This window comes from Helicoverpa armigera, chromosome 8 (assembly GCF_030705265.1).
Source record: "Helicoverpa armigera isolate CAAS_96S chromosome 8, ASM3070526v1, whole genome shotgun sequence".
NCBI lineage: Eukaryota > Metazoa > Arthropoda > Insecta > Lepidoptera > Noctuidae > Helicoverpa > Helicoverpa armigera.
This window is the reverse complement of record NC_087127.1, coordinates 1,473,783-1,491,845: the sequence shown is the minus strand read 5'-3', so window position 1 is coordinate 1,491,845 and position 18,063 is coordinate 1,473,783. Positions and strand designations below refer to the sequence as shown.

Sequence of the window (18,063 nt, the reverse complement as noted above, 5' to 3'; positions counted from 1 at the left end):
AGTAGCCTGAAAAAGTTGCAAGTCAATGACCTCTAAGATACAAGACTCACCTTGCTCAAACCGAAACTTGCTTACTCCAAAACATTCGACACCCCGCGGTGCATCACAACACGAAAAATAACCTGCAATACACCTTATAACATGTGGCCTATCGATTTATTTATCACTTCTTATCTACAACACACAATTTTGAGGTACACTTGAAAGAATTTCAACTGCTAAAAAACTATCTTTTTTCTTTCCACTTGTCACTTTTCCCGCTCAATTTTTATTTTTAAGTTCGAGCGAGGTCGGAGTTTAAAAAAGTTTTGTATCGCTAACGGCCAGCGTTGTGGCGACTGACATGGAAACTCCGCGGGAGTTGGCACCGTACTGAACTGGCGCGGTCCGGTCAAGTGAGAGCGCACATTGTGTCATCATTGTGCTGTGTATTCCTGCTAAGCACACATGTGTGGGCAGATAAATAAATACTTCTCATAAGATTGTGCTGACTTTTGATAAAGTTCAACGACGCTCACTTGAAGAAGTTGGTCTTAATGAGGTAGCTACAAAGAAATTATGTAGCTTACACATGACAGTTTGCTAGTAGATACAACCTTAACTAATGATTCCTAAGTTCTGAATCATAATGAATAATCATTATTCGTAAGATTTTCAGATCTAAAGAATTTTATTCCTTTGAATAGAGGTAAATGAAAAACTGTTCTGACACAAATCCAATAGAACAATGCATAAATTGAAATGAATAGAAATTGCTTTAAAGGTGATGGACGAGATCTTCCACTGCAGTCAATCACGTTTGCAATAAAAATGTAAAGCAATATTATCAGGAAGAATACCTACTCATACTATATCATCTAACAGTTATGTATCAACATTTTAGTTTATCCTATCTTCCTAATCCTTTAGGAGAACAAAAGTCAAGTTTTATCTTACACCTATCAACAATATCTCTGAAACTGTCTAAACAAAACACTTCTATATATGAATCATAAGATAATTCATTATCATCTTTAACTTTAAGATCAACACTAACACCCAATTCCCAATATTATATCTGTTGATTTGCTTACTAGAGATAGAATTTTGACGTTAGACATCAAAAAATTAAAATCAAGTCATTTATTCAAAGTAAGCTGAAAATCAGCACATTTTGAAGGTCAAATTTACAAAAGACCGCCCTCAAAATGCCCGCCCTTCATCACTTCTATGTGTTTTTGCTGGGAAGAAGAAGTGGTGGAACAAACTCGACAGCAACTAGCCCCATATACACAAGTAATGTCAAATTCCTATCTCCAGTAAGTTAAACCACAGATAGATTGCATATTGGGAACGGTCGTAAAAGAACACAGTGAGACACATTAAATAGTGTGTTCGTCTTTTGAAACGGTACCCCATGTTCAACTGTTAATGCAGCTGTGTTATAGGAAAGTCGACCTTAAAGAATTGTATAAAAGACTATGTCACCAGTAAATGTTTTTGCAGACATTGGTAAGTGCGATCTCGTAAGGTAAACTTGGTTCTTTATTTTCCTGAGAGAGACATTACTACTTCTATACTTATCAGGCTTTTAGATTAAAAATTATTGCAATTTTCTTTAAATTCTTTAAATGTTTCTTTTTCAGAGCACGGATAGATCTAGTTTATGCTCTTCAGTTTACAGGAACAGTTTTTATTGTATCGATGTTCGTAATTTTTACGCCATCCCATGGTGTTAATATTTTTTTTATGATGATTGTTACAAAAGGTTTATTTATCACTTCTTAATAAATACTTTCAGGATTTTCTCTTTAAGTATGAACCCGCAAAAACAGCTGGTAGGTAGAATGTTTTTATCTGGCATCTTATCTAGCATATTGTAATTTATCTATAAGTTTATCAGCCGTAAATGCCGAATGTATAACGGTGGCCTTGGCTGCAAGATTGTCCTAATAATTCTGATATTCCGAACTTTCCTTTTTGATTATACCTGATCCTCCTTCCTGTTTGTTCAAAATTATTTGGGATTGATGCAATATGTTTTCAAAATAGTGATACATCACAAACTTAAAATTCACACAAACTCCAAAAATAGCCTTTACTTTACCTTTAAAAACCTCTACAATATACATATGTAGGTGTTATCCAAAAACGCATGATAATTCAGGGTCCTAATTCTCATAACCAACGAAAAACCTCATTATGAAATAATTAAGTTCTAAATTATTTTAAAATGCCAATAACCACGTAGGTAAGTAATCAGTTTATTTGAAAACAGTAGATAAACATTATTTAAATTACCATTACCTATCAGTTATCTTCCCGTCGTTTTTATCACATTTTATCTAAAGATTATTTCGATTAGAGTTAATTTACTAATAATTTGATAGAAACATGTCACTGGATAACTAATATATTGTATTTAAGGAAGTTGAAAATGTTTAATTGTGGGGGCAAGCTAGTTAGATACTGAAAGCATGAGACTTTTCACAAAATATTATCTCTTGATTGTAGCATATCATAATATTTAAACTAAATACAGTTAACGTTTATTAGGCGTGCCACAGGGTTCAATACTGTGTCCGATCCGATTTTCGCTAGGTCATCTATCCATATTCCATCATCATTACATTAATCAAGATTCTTATTAATAAAAAAATATATATATTTACCGCAACGTAATTACAACATCTATAAGAAAATAAAATGGGTTCTGTAAGGTATATATTAAACTTTAGTGTTATATAAAAAATATTTATGAAACGTACAGTCTCTTCGTCCAATGAATTCCTGTACCGGAATGTTCTCTTGCCAAAGACAATAGGCAAACAAAACTTATTCCTCATAAAATTGAAATATTTACAGCACCATACAATTAGTTGGCATCTCTAAGTTAATTGTGTTTTACCAAACAATGGGATTTTTAAATGGCAATCCCATTCTTAAGCTTCAGGTTGCTCCATTAATTTAAAATATCTTCCATTTTCATTTTTTGAATATTTTTTTTTTATTTTTTTATATTCTCGTTCAAAAAGTTTTTCTTAGGCGTCGTCCTAATTAGGAGCGATCGCACGATGGCGCGATGCGTTTTTCATCTCACGATCTCACTTGCGAGGTTCAAATAGGACACTCTGATGAAATCTGTATGTTTGAACTCATCGAACGACGAGAACGCATCGTGTCATCGTTCGATCGCTGCCAATTAGGACGACGCCTTAGGGTATGTAAAAACGAAACGTATCTCTGTACACATTGCCTTTTATCATTTAAGAAGTTCGTCAATGCTTTGGTACATACGTATTAATATTATGCAATCACCCGCCTAATTCTTTACTCATTTGTTTCTTGTCTCATCATAAATTAATAAACGACATGTACAATCAATGAGCCGATATGAGAGTGAACAGTCTTCAATTAATATAGATTGCTTACATTTGCGGCGGTCGCATGCCTTTCTGTTTGTCGTAATATCTCTCACATATGTAGGTAATGTTACGTCAAATCTAGATGTGTGTTCTTAGTTATTTGTATGATGTATCATGTCATCATCATTCTGCCCAGATAGATAGATAGCATTCTAATCTGCCATCTTTCATCGTGGAATTATGCTGCCTACTATAGTTTACTTCTGTATTGTTGCTTAGTGCTTGATTCCTATCACGTTCCTATGAATAAGATTCGTTTTGATTACCTACGAGTGATAACTTTTGACGAAGAAGCGGTTGTTAAAACTCTACTAATTTTCATAGGATTCTGGTATAACATTATTAAAACATATAAAAGGGTTAAAATTTAGGATTATTTTAATAAAAATATCTTAAATTAAAAGTAAGCAAAGTAAATATCTTAAGTTAAATTAAGTGTCCTTATAAGCAAAGAAGTTCTTATGGAGATGGCATAATATCTCTTCTTCGGAAAATTTTAACGATTTATTATGGTTCTAGCCATATGTTATATACCTATGTATTAAAGTGTAGACAATGAAGTTTAAGAAAAAAAAAAGGAAAATAGTAAAGTAGAAAACCTGCACTCTATTGAAAAGCCGGCTTAATTCCCCAAATATTTATCGAACCTAAATTAAACTAGTATTGCATATGATTAAAAAACATTTGTCCGTTACCAACAGACGTTAGCATAAAGACCTTGAACAAAGATAGGTTCGATAACAATCAAGTAAAATGTAGCAACACATTATATATTCAAGTTGTGTAAAGAATTAATGATTCACCGCCAACATTTAAACCAATCACAAGATATTCACGATAAGTGTTGCCTGTAATATTTCTAGTAAATAATACACTCTATTTACTTTATCGCTTACGTAAGTAACTTATATTGTGATAATAAATGTCTTTCGCGATAAAACACATAATTATATGATTTGAAACGGATTCTCAAGGATTTGTAGACGTGTAAATCAATTGTGACGTTACACGTTTTGGGTTCATGATCACTAATTTGGACTTTTTGGATTTAAACTTTTTTTGACAATATTTTCACCATGATCAAAGTTTGTTAAGTTATAAAGTACTCACTCATTCATGTTCTTCAAAAGCATAGCCCCCTCGTTGTCAGCGACGACTTGCAGCAGCGCTTCCTTGAGCTCGACGCCGCTGTCTTGCGTCGAAGCCTCGCTGTCTTGCGTCGCAGCCTCATTGTCTTGCGTCGCAGCCTTGCTGTCTCGCGTCAGGGGTTCGCTGTTAACGGTGACTTCCACTGTCACTTGAGTGCTTGTTACAGAGTCCTGTGCGGGCTGTTCCGCCACTGTCACTGAGTCCGACATCGTTCTAACTAATCCGATTTACCGCGACCTATTTAAACATTTATTTATTTATTTTTTAACTGTTTTATTTTTGGCAACAGAATTGTTCTGATTATTAAGTTAAATATCGGATTGTTTACGGTATAAATTATTGCGACTTTTAAAAAAAAAGAAAAATTGCAATAATTTATGCAAAAGGGACAGTTAGAATTTAAGTAGCAAAATTATATATTCTGTTGCCAAAAACAAGCTTAAAAAAAATCACTCGCGGTTCATATTTTTATCACTGTATTTTACTTTGTAAATATAAAGACCTAAAATTGTTTAATTAATGATATTAGTTAAAAATATATTTAAAATAAGTAAGACTATGTCCTTACAAGAATCCGATGCCAAGTGGACGATTGTCGGCCATTTATCTGATATAAAAAATAATCCTTTTATCATATCTACAGTTAATTGTTCCAATCAATAAGTAGGTAATTCACATTCTTACTATAATGTGTTGTTGCGATAGTAATACAATAAATTGATAATTTCACCAATACCTACATATTTTGGTAACAAAATTAAAGCGGCAATCCGCCTTGATTTTGCAAACGCCATTGAAATACTTACCAAAAGAAACATAAGTTGGGACTAATCCTGATATTATTAGTTTAAAAATAACATAAAAGGGATTAAAACTTGTTGGTATCTTTAAATCGCTAGTCATCAAATACTCCAATTTTATGTAGTCCGATAGTCAATCAGTGGTGATTAAGGCAATCTTAATGATTAGTGACTAATGTGTTACCAGTAAGCATCTACATTAAACGTGCTTGAAAAACAGACATATTAATTCCTTATATTTACATATATTCCATGGTTATGCATTTGTTTATTTAGAAATTATTTAATGATGAATTACCTACTGAAATTAATGTAGACGTAAGTATGTGCAATGTGCATTATGAAAAACAGACAGCGATATATGTATAATGAATGTTTAGACAGACAAATAATATTCGTTGTTAATTACAAAAATACAAATTGTTTCTAGGATACGGCAGAAAAACAATTAATTTATTTATTTATTTGAATCAGGCATCTAAGGCCCATAGAAAAATACAATACACAAATATTATAACATTAAAACATACACTTATACATATTTTATATAAGTAACTTAAAACTAATGCGAGGTGTCGCGTTAAAATAGCAAAGATAACTTTAAAGATTAAAGCTACATGTGAGAGGATTGCTATATTTTTTTGTTAGGAGACTTAACTCTATGTAAGTACGCATATAGTATCTAAAAACTAATTCTAAGGGGCTGAAGTACGATATAAACAATGCCCTCTGTTACACAACAGGCTTAATAAAAACACGATTAGAAAAGAACACATTTGTAGTTAACTAACGCTATGTAACAAACTCATTAGTTCTTCTATTCGACAAAAGATGGCGCTGCCAAGGCACACATTTAAAAAGTCCACTTCCAAATAATTGCTTGTCGGTAGTACTTTCACGGTAAACCTAAAAGTTTTATAGGGAAATGGTTTAACCCTTGAACAATCTAATTTCAGGTTTACAGCTAGTTTACCTAAGTGTAAGAAGACGCTGTTTTTACATTTCGTAGGGCTTAATTACATTATTTCTTGGAATAACATATTTTATTCCTGTAACATTTTTGCATTTCTTGCCTTACAATTTACATAAATCGAAAGAAAGATAGATTTTTCACGAAAATAATATTTTCTTCCATTCCTCAGCAAACATTTTACTATAACGATCTGTACAGGACAGCGTTTAGTAAAGTAAGAGATCTAAGTGAAGGTGAATTGGCAAGCACCAATGTGTGGAGACGATTAAATAAAACAAAGACCATAATTAAATTACTTTATTACTTAATACGTAATCAATAATTAAATAACTCTATGTCTAATTGTGGGAAGCACACACTTAGTACTAGGCATAGTTGTGTAAGGCCGTAGTTCAGTGACGAAGTGCGACGGCCTCACACAAATTAATGAGTCTTTTGTGCAGAATCTCTTGATAAACTCAAACAAAAATTGTTTACTTATTTGAGTTTAGATTAAAAATGAAAAATTCTTTTGAGACAACTCCTTACTCTATCCTCCAATCAATGCAACTCTACGACACGTTAAATAGAGCCGAATTCTCCTATATTTCATATCAAAATAAAGACTGAAAGAAAATACTGATAACTAGATATACATACATAAGATGATATGAGAACTGTATATTTAAGAGAATTGTTGGCATATTTCACGGTTGACTTACTTAAGTAATTTGCCGTAATTTATAAACGAAAATAAAGGTACCTAGTACCTGAAGGCAAAAGGTACTTGAATTATTCGGTTTTACAGAACGTAACCAAATTGTAGGATTTAGATTTATCCTAATGATTATGAATATTATGATCTTTGATCGTACACTAGTTAGGTCACAGTTAAGATCGCTCACTACCATACATATAAAAAAAAATCTTTCTAAGACCACTACAATCCACAAATTCATCAAAGAAATTCCACAAACAACATTTTTATTCTTTTTAAAACGGGCACAAAATTCGAAATTCAAATACAGAATACAAAAATCTAAGATGGCGGCTTAGTAGTCTCAACATCTTTGACCGTGACCTGTTCATCTTCCCTCTGGAACAGGTAGCTGGTGCCAGGAGTTGTGCTGCTGCTTCCGTAGACCTGCTGGTAGGACTGCCCGTAGTTAGAAGTCTGGCCGTAGCTAGCTGGCTGTCGACTGGATTGGTCAAAGCTGTTCTGATTGCGACCTGTTTCTTGGTTGTAGTTGTCTCGGTTTTCGAGTTTCTTTACGGAACTGGAAATGGAAAAAGGTATTTTGTTTCAATTAATATATTTCGGTAAAATAAGGTCGGCACGTTTTCAAATGTCAGCGAAACAAAAGATTCTTTAAACTATCTATCAGTTAGAACAACTTACTGCAGATTTCAATAAGTTGGATTTGCTTTTTAGAAAAAGTGTTGTAACTCTAGCCTCTTTATGTCAAATTCCTATATCTGGTATCCACGCCATTAATCAAGACCTTCGATTTGAACTGTATATAACTCGATGAAATAAGAGTTTCAATCTGATCCAAAAAAAACTAGAGTGGGTGAAACTCTGTCATCATATTTATCCTTCAACATTTCCTCATAAAAAAAACGCTAGTAAAACTTCCTCACCTCTCATCCCTATAAGGTCTCCTCTCCCCCACACTATGCCACCCGCTCCCCTGTCCATACCCACTACTCTGCCCGTACCCTGCAAAGCTCTGCCCGTAGGCCGCAGCTTGGCCATAAGCCGCACTTGGCTGGCCATAGCCTGCTCCTTGGCCGTACCCAGCGCTGGCAGTGTAGCCACTACTGCCTTGGGCGTAGGGGTCCCGGTAGGAGCCCGCGTAACCAGAGTAGCCAGCGGTCTGGTAGCCTGTGTCTTGTGGTCTGTGGATGTGGAAAATATTGTGAATTAATCAAATTGCTTTGAATCAGTAGAGTTTCATATTCTGATGCTTTTGGAGATTGGAGCTAAAAGTGGTGGTGTAAGTGCTATCAAGATATTTTTCGACTTCTATGATAAGAGTAACTTTAAAAATGTTTCGAAGGATTAGAAAGAAATTTATGTAAAATAAAAGATGCAAATAACATCTACTGTAACTCTCGATCCCCTATTGTAAGTCTATCTGGATAAGTCAAATGATCTATTGTGATTACCTGGCGTACTCAGGACGACCCCAGCCTGCAGCGGGAGCAGCATCAGGCCTACCCGATGCGAAATAATAGCCTCTGCCACCCGCGTCCCAACCCGCTTGACCCCGGTAAGTTTCATCCCAAGGCCTGAAACTAAAACATACCAAACTTTTTACTAAAATACTGGCTGGATTAATTGACGTTATCAATGTCTATGGTGCACGTTTGAATAGAGAATTATTAAAAAAAACTAGGTGCTTCGACCTCTGTTTAAAATTCGAACAGAAAGGAAACAAACGGTCAGTAACCGTCAACCCGTGACCAGCCAACGGAAAAAACAAAATGGTGGCAGAAAAAATATAGATACCGCTTCGCAAATTAAGAGTACACGCACATTGGGCTACTAAATAGTGCTGACTTTTTCATTACGGAGGTACTTTATAAAGCCAAGTTACACTATTATGGAAAAATATTTCTTATTTGCATACAACTGGGCAGCATAATATGCACCCCTTGAATGCATTAATTTCATGGAACATGGATGGTTGACAAGACAATGCACCACGGTCTGCGTAGCATGTTCATTCGGATAAAAATCAGGTCTGGAGAGCTGTTATTTAACTGGAAAATAGGGATTATGATATTTATTTATATGTAAGCAGAGAAATAGCAATTTAATTATAAATTGCAAAAATAAATATAAGAAATGATCTGCTTGTCTAGATTTTCGTAGGTATTTCTTGTGACAAGAAATGTGCGTTATTTGCATAGATGCGTATTGAGCAGATAAATGCTATTGCGGATTTATAAAGCTGAATGAAAACTTGAATAATAAAGTAAAAGCCTACTGGGTACAACAATTCATGGCCTATTTAAGAGAAGACAGGAAACCGCTTCACAGAATTTATAAGTCAAAATTAATTCCCAGTATAGTCGTTCAACAAAAAGTGGCTTCGCGTGCGCTTAATCTTAACTCCTTGAGCCAGGAATGTGTTTGAGGTAACAGTTACCGCGTACTGTTAACCTGAATCCGCGAAACATCTGATTGTCTTGCAAATTGGATAATTGTATGGAATTAGAAGAATCCCAGATTATCTAGTCAAAGACTTACGGTATTTACGTGTTTGTGTTACTATTGTTTGTACGTAATATTCTGTTGTTGTTTCTCACGAGATATTTTCAAGTAATCGCACATCTAGCTGAAAGTTATGATACGGTAAAAGTAGGTACGTTTTCCGGAATAAATAAGTCAGTCAATTACATATATTCTTAGATAAAAAAATATGTATTGTGGAATCATAAATACACTATTGTATGAAAAAAATGAATTGTAAGAAGATAAATATGAGATAAAGCCTGATAAAGCTGATTAACAAAAACTAGATCAATAACCAGATGTTCGCACAATGAAAGCAGATTGCCATCAAATCGAACAAATCTAACTGCATCCAAAACTCGAACAAAGACCCAAAAACCTAACAAAAGGTAAGTATGACAAAGTACCTATAATCACATGAACAATTTTCCCAATAAAATCACAATGGCGGCCGGAATGGCGGGAAACTATAACCTAACCTATGCAACTTTACCGTTACATTCCATAATTTGTATTGCCATTCCCAATTTTAGGTGAAAGCGTCATATATCGATGTTCGACATTATTTCAACTAAGCCGACACGCTTTTGTTGGTTTATTTATGTGAATGAACTTCGCAATAGTTGATTTTATGGTCTGCTTCTAACGTGTGGTATAATGAAGTAATTTTAGGTACATGAGCTGGTACTTGCTTTTGTTTTGTAAGCCCATAAAATCCGACTGTGGTGATCCGATGGGAAATCCGACAAAATAGTACGCCCTTTTGACTGTTAGTAGACTTACGTACCTACATACTCTTTGAAGAATTGGGTCACTACTTATAACTTTAGATAAAGCGTAGACAAATATTAATTTTATGATAGCTTCACTTACCTATCATGAGGCCCTCTGCCAGCGCTAGGTCCGTAGCCCCCATAACCATCATCGTATCCTCTGTCATCATAAGCTGGTCTTCTAACTCCTGAATATCCATAACCATCGTATCTGCTCAACCCATCATCATAGCTAGGATAATATCTATCATACAAAGGTCTTCTTCCTCGGTAATCGTCGTAATAATCTCTTTCTCTATAAGGATCTCTTAGGAATCTGTCGTAATAGTCTGGTCTGTAGCGTTCTCTGTCGTCGTACCGATCTCCTCCTCTCCTCCTGTCACGATCTCTGTCCCTTCCACGATCCCTGTCTCTGTCTCTATCGCTCCCTCGTCGGCTACCACTCGGTCTGCTATCCTTATCGTCATACGCATTTTTACCATCTCCATTATCCTCGTCAGTTCCATTTTTGTTCCCACCTTTTCTGTCTGAGTATCTATCTTCGTCGCTATCATAGTTTTTCTTATTGTCGTGTCTGTTACCGTATGTCGGTTTGTGTCCCCGTCTGTCGTCGTCGTATCGGTCGCGTCTGTCGTAGTCGTCATCGTCGTCTCTGCGATCATCGCATCGTCCGCAGCGAGGCCTGTCGTACTCCTGTCTGCCGTACTCTATCCTATCGTAAATAGGCCGTGGTGCTCCATATCTGTAGTCGTAGTAACTTCTGCTCTGTCTTTTTAGTTTGTCTGTCTGTTCCTCAGTTTTGGGTGTTAGTACTTCTGATAAGACAGTTTCTTCTGCTGAGGTATAGTGTAGACAGGGTACGATGAAGGCCAATAGAGCCTGAAACAAATGAATTGCCATATCACATTTAGGTGTTATTATTAAAACAATACGGAACTCTTTTTAGTATAGTGGAAAACATGAAAAATAAACAAACCGCGAACAAAAGAGCAACATTAATAAATACAACATTACCTACTCATCAAGTATTATCTTATCAGATCAGTCAATATCATGCTACGTTAACTATGCGCACGGATTGTTTCATCGTTTTTTGTGCAGCTGTTTCCGCGTCGATAAGTAGCCATGTATTGTGAAAAACTGGACGTAATTGTTTTAATGTAAATATGAATTGTGTAATTTGTCTGTCTGTCTTTGAAATGTATCTTGTTAACGAGTAATTTAAGCTTTTTTTATGGGAACATCATACTTCCTATTTTGACTGACCTATGTATTATGATAATTTTTTGTAATTTTTTCATCCATATTGTAATCAATTCTAAGGGACTAACTGTTACCAATTAAGGATTTACATGATATATCTCTTCACTTGATTGCTTCCTCTGTACTCATAACTCTTACATCTTTACAAATACTTTAAGGCTGCCATAGCTCAACAGCGCTCAAGCCTCAATGATTTAAAAAAATATTTAAAAATGAATTAATGTCACTTTTTATACTATATTTGCATTTTCTACGAGTACTCGGTCTTCTCTTGCCTTTCAAGCTCGTATAGTTTATGATTTATCAAAAAAATCAAATGATGCAACATTATCTCATAAATCAACAATACTTGAACATTTTCCTGCACTAAATTATATCGAAACAATACAAAATTAGGTTGTGTCCTTCATGTTGAAGTTTTCTCTTTGTACTCGATCGTATGTGATATCATACCATTGTTTCAAAGGTCATAACCATGGTGGGAGCCATTTGATGGTGAATTTTTTGCATATATTTGTGGGTTTAACAATAATTTGACCTTATACATATGTGTACTTAGATAAGATTAATTTGTGTGATCATCGTGAATGTCTAGGGTTTGTTATAAAATGTGCTAGTTTCTACTACTGAAGAATTTACATACACCTGCGAAGTTCAATATCCTATGCAGCTGTTGATTTGTCTACAAAAGATATGCAGATAAGATATATATATATATATTCGACTTTACCTATACAACCTATCTTACATGGAGCAATTTTCATAATTCTATCACTAGTAAACCTATCAACAGATAAATTGTTATTGAAATCAGCAGTATATCGATAACAAAATAATACTTTTTTCAAGTCACGTAAGATGTTACATTGAAACTTAGCAAAAGAGCATTCCCAGTAAGTGTATAATCTATGGGGCCTATTTCATATGCGCGTCTGTGCAGTAGCTCCCATACATAGATATTGAAAGAAATCGGGGAAAATGGCCTACATTTTTCTCTAAAAGTTTCGTGCGTTACCTCAAAACCGTTCTACATATCGACCTTAAAACCCCACCACAGACCTATTTACATTTCCATACAAGTTGTCTCCAAGCCGTGGGAATTAGGACTAAATATAACAAATTATATAATAAAACAAACATACACATTAGTCAGTGAGCTTACTAGCATTGTTTAACTAACATCCGTTGGTATAATCGGCTTATAATTGTGGCCGGCCATGGACTAATGGGAGACAAAAGATCGGCATTGTAGGCCTACGAATTATGACATGGAATTTACGTCATTTTGTATAAAATGTAAGCGTTGTATAGTCTGAATTTTATATCCATTCAATATGAATTTGGGTTTTTTATAAATGACGACTAATTATACTAATTCTAGGTTGGGTTATAGGTAATTGTCCTCATTCAAATCTATGAAAATATACAGTTATTTACCCTTTTACCGACGACAATCAACCAATCGCTTTTCTTTACTCCACTTAACCTTTTGCAAGGTGTCTAACATTACCTATGTTCAACTTTCCGCACCTATCAATATTAAGCCAGCCACTCATTCATTACTTTTCTGCATGAGAAGCCCAGAAGTTTAGAACCATGTAGGTGCTCTATAAGGGACGGTTATGCGTGACAATAAAATAATGACTCCGCTTCCTGAGTTCCTTTTAGGTTGTTTAGTTTTAGATAAGAGGTATTTCCTTACGTTTCCACTTTGAAATTGGTATTTACCTTATTAAACGTAGGTAAATCACCAATTTACTATTCAAACGACGCGTTAATACGCCAATAATTAAGAAATACACCTCAATCTCCGCAAAACCAATATTTAGAAGACGTTAAACGCAAGTCCAGTTGTCCACGCGACTATCTCTCGTCTTTATAATTCTAATACCCATACAATATGTAAAACCTTCAGTTTACAGTTATGTACTATTGTGGCTCCTACATTAATTGCTTAGGTACTGTTAATTTTATGGGAATACCCATTCAAATATGCTCTCTGCGATGTAACGGTTTGGCACAACTAGGAATAGTGTTGTTCGGATATAAAGGGCTGCTGACAAAAACTATATAAAAAATATATGTAAGGAAATAGTTTAGTTTTAGACGATAGACGATACTATTTAAGTGGAATATAAGTTAAGTTTTCGGTAATACAAAAATATTTCACATTCACCTATACCACCAATAATTGAAGCTCAATTTGATTGCTCGATATAATAGAAGCATTTATACTAATCCACCTACAATAACAGCTCTACAAAATAATTCGATTGAAAGCTCGAGTCCTTTAAAATTGCCCTAATTTAGTTATTTATAGAACTTCATCTGAATTGGAAACTGGTCTTGCCTTGATGAACCACTATTAAGATGATGTAAAAAGGACTCGATCAACCAAGGGAGTATAAAAAGCTCTTCAGGCTTAGGTACTTTATATAGAACTATATTTGAGAAGGCAGATACATTATTCGAATTCTCATTGTTTAATAGGCTTTCGTAATAGTAAAATTAAACTCACCAGAATCACAAACCGTTCCATTTTGTTGAAAACTTAACTATAAATCAGAATCTGTAAAGTTCATATTTTAAATCCTTATTCCAAAAAAAAACTATATATAAAAAAAGACTTCTATTTTTAAAACTCCAACTTTTACATATTGAAAAAAGTTTCGAAGTACAAAAAGTATTTTGTATATATTTTCGTGTCTATGCGCCTGTGGATGCGCGAACGCGTTATGGCGGACTGGCCACAGCGCATGCGTCCCCCGCTTATAAAATAATTATGGCGATCGTTGCTTGTTTTGTTCGGCCATCCGCCTAGGGCCTACTGGGTCGGTATTGTCAAGGTACTACCATATATCCTGCACAATTGATCGACAGTTTTTTGACTCCATTTTCCGAAATATGGGGTCATCTAACGAGGTCAAAGTGCTCTGTTCGGTTAGGTTGTAATTTGAACTCCATGAATTAAGCCGTTACTGTAGTGTAATGAGTTCTAATTTTTAATGAATGCCAATTATTATTGGGTACTTTTATTATGATACACCTAAATTAAATGACATCGTCATCAATAATGATAAATTTTTTGATGCATCTGTGAATCAGCCATGATTTTTTTTTTCGAATAATAAACAAGAAATAGATGAATTCTCAAGTTTTTTTTACAAAAAACGTAATTATATTTTAAACAGCACATTAGTTCTGAGGATGCTGTCAATTGGTTTTTCCATTGTGTCTCAAGAACAGATCGTATACTTTATACTTTGTAAGAAATTAATTGGATTCGTTACGCATTACAAATTCTGAAGATCCGGAATCCTGTAAAAAATCATATGTTGATCTACCAGCATACATGTTCCAGAAAGAATTTACCAGAATCCCTGAGAACCGCTGGATCCAAGTGTCTAAATGCGGCTTTGCTTAGTACGCCAAAAAGGTTGTATTGCAAAGCTCCCTTGGCTTAAGGTCTTTCGCAATATCTATCTGTCTATTGATTTGCTTACCTACTGGAGATAGGAATTTGACATTACTTGTCTAATGTCAACATTTTATCTCTCGTAAGCACAAGACAGATATGATATTGGAAACGGCAATTAGGGGACTGCCAGTACCAGTAAAAATTTTTACAGCTGTTCTCCTATAAGAAACAAGTCTACGATGTCAGTCAACTCTATTATAATGAGCGGATCCATATTAATTCCTGTCATCAATGTTAGAGGATGTAAAAACTCGAACTATGTTATTACGATTGCGTAAAGTCCTCCGCATTTGTTTTATGAAGGCCTTAAAGGCTTTGTCCATCAGCTCAGTAGAGGTTAGATGATAGTGATAATGTCATCACCAAAACAATGCTTTATCTGAAAATATATTGCAGGCATGGCAATAAAGTTTGTTTGGTAATTTTCAGTCCTTTACATAGTAAACTTTGCTAAGTATGGTTTCGTTAACTTAACTAGGAATTGTTTGGGATGGTCTTTGGGTAACAGATTTACGCAGGCCAAATTCTCAATCTATAGTTGACTCTCTTCCCGTAGAGAAAATACGGTAGATAGAAGAAAGAGACTCTGGAGAGTGTCAAAATGTTATCTTATGCCCGTTTTCACCAACAACCTCTTACCGTTTCCCTATCTAAAAGCTACTTTTAATAAGGACCCCTCCCAATTTGACACCTACCTAAATTCATTTTCACCACACTTGTACATGGATCCCTTAAGTAAGTGACAGATTACTAGTTCTACAAACGATAATGCAAAGTCGATATTTTATCGATAAAATGATTTTTCTCTACTTCTTAAGAAATAAACGTCTATCGAGTATATATTACTATAGCCTGTGAGTTTTTTTCCTTGTGATGTTATTTTAATTTAACTTAAACTACATTACGCTATGTTTTATGCAATTAAACAGTAAAGAGGTTTTCTATAGGTGAATTTTTATCTATGTCATTCGCGCGTTTGTCAAATTGACTGATGTGTATGTGTACATAGAGTGAGGTTAATTTTGGGTTTATTATTGTTGAATAGATAAGTTTATTTTGGCAGAGAAGAGAAAACGAGGATAAACCTTTCTTGCAGAAGAAAAAGACAAGCTAGTGAAATTGCTGACGTCTCATAGAGACACAATATTGAACAAAAAACGGATGGGACCACGAACGAAGCCAAAAACAAAGCTTGGATCCAGTTACAAATAGTTTTAATGCGATAGGAACCGTTTACAGGTAAATGTGAATAATATCTGTGTATAATAATATAAGATATTGCCGTTCAACTGTGTTCCTTGTTTTACTGTCGACTTCATTGTATTTTTGTTCTCCATGAGTTGATGGATTTAAGTATGGGGTTAAAATTATACATTTATTATATTTATTTAGTTTCAGGTGATGCGAGAAATTGGAAAGACGTGTAAAAACATGCTGCGCCCAGCCCACCTCAAATTGAATTGGTGCAGGAGGATGATGATAATGTTTGGTACATCATATGAGGACTAATATTAAAATATTTGTTTACTATCTTTGTTTTAATTTATATATTTTATTATGTTCAATATTAGCCTACTTCTTACCTCCAGAGGGTATCCCCTATCACCTAGGAGATAGGCTCCTCCATATTCACCATTTTCGAATCATTGGTATCTACTGCAGTTTTGGTATTTTAAGGCCAATTCAAACCTGAGCGATATTCGCTGCCGCTGTGGGTAGAGTTAGATACCGCACGGGTTTCGCTCAGGTATTTAGTATCAAGTATAGTTACCGGCACGGATATTGAGCTCTCGGCGGAAGAGTGAGGATCGCTTTGCGCACTGTACACAAGGCAATAAACCAATAAATGGCTTCTGCGCAGGTTAAAGTCAGGGCTCAATATCCGTGCCAATAACTATACCTACCGCGGCTAGAGCGACCTGAGCGATATTCACTGCCGCTGTGGGTAGAAGTACATACCGCGCGGCAGCAGCGGCATACGTCCCGAACATCAACAGTAATATTATCGCATACCCACTGGGTTTTCTCTGTCGCAGGTGGTAGCGAATACCGCTTAGGTCTGAACAGTCATATTACCGCATACCCACAGGGTTTTCTCTGCCGTAGACGGTAGCGAATACCGCTTAGGTCTGAATAGGCCTATAGATGTCCCGGCCACCGCGAAACTACATCAGTGATTACCAGATTTGCATCTGTTATGGTCTGTATATTTATGGACATGCAGGACTACCTATTTTTGAATAATTCAGCGACATCACGACCTAGCAAGTGCATTCATAGCAAGTGATAACCTATAATCTATATCTATACTAATATTATAAAGAGGAAAATGTTTGTTTGTTTGGTTGTAATGGATAAACTCAAAAACTACTGGACCGATTTTAAATATTCATTCACCATTAGAAAGCTATATTGTCTGCGAATAACATAGGCTATATTTTATCCCGGTGCGGGCAGTAGCTCCCACGGGACGCGGGTGAAACCGCGGAAAAACGGCTAGTCTTATAAAAAAGTCATGATCATCGTACTTATTTCTCAGTCATCTGCTCTTTCACGTAAGATAGGTACGTGGTCTTCTAATGATTATTATTTTACATATCCACAACCTCCACAGCTTCTAAACTTTCTAAAAGTTTACGTTTCATTTTTTTTTTGTATTTTTTTGCTTTTTAAACATGCTATTTTTGGTGTTACATAACATATAAAGGTACATTTCACTATCTACGGTTCAAAATATGTTTGTATTCTGTAATGATAATGATAGGGGTTGTTTAAGCAGGCATCAATCGGGCCCCCAAGTTGAAGTCAAATTTTAAGGTTATAATTTGACACCTAGGCTTTGGTGAAAATGAAATTCTTATTAAGTGTTCCGTAAATGCTCCCTAAATTTAGGTATTCGTTGGTGAAAACGGGCATTAATCTCCAGTCTTCAGTGTGAAATTAAACAGGAGAGGTAGGTACCGAGCATTTGCTACCTTTCAACATGATTTAGGATATCTTGAG

At 35.1% G+C, this 18,063-nt stretch overlaps 2 protein-coding genes across 3 annotated transcripts in view; both read right to left on the bottom strand.

Annotated features, from left to right (window-relative positions):
• Nucleotides 1-5,220, bottom strand: part of LOC110382737 (unconventional myosin IC) — a 56,268-nt gene extending 51,048 nt beyond the window's left edge. Inside the window, exons 1-2 of one of the 2 annotated variants that reach the window (XM_049837960.2) lie at nucleotides 5,122-5,220; nucleotides 4,515-4,790 (exon numbers count right to left, since the gene is read on the bottom strand). In XM_049837960.2, coding sequence (XP_049693917.1) covers nucleotides 4,515-4,762 — 248 coding nt within the window. In that variant the 5' untranslated portion in view covers nucleotides 4,763-4,790; nucleotides 5,122-5,220. Of the gene's footprint in view, nucleotides 1-50; nucleotides 396-4,514; nucleotides 4,791-5,121 lie in introns of those variants that run through there. The other variant, XM_049837961.2, reaches the window with a different exon arrangement.
• A 1,442-nt stretch (nucleotides 5,221-6,662) lies between these two features.
• Nucleotides 6,663-14,350, bottom strand: LOC110383739 (filaggrin-2). Its single transcript, XM_021344559.3, has 5 exons — nucleotides 14,101-14,350; nucleotides 10,420-11,198; nucleotides 8,475-8,603; nucleotides 7,947-8,204; nucleotides 6,663-7,582 (listed from the first exon to the last, which is right to left on the bottom strand). Exons 1-5 carry the CDS (start codon nucleotides 14,119-14,121, stop codon nucleotides 7,345-7,347), a joined length of 1,425 nt encoding a protein of 474 aa, XP_021200234.3. The 5' UTR covers nucleotides 14,122-14,350; the 3' UTR covers nucleotides 6,663-7,344.
• Nucleotides 14,351-18,063: the final 3,713 nt, after the last annotated feature.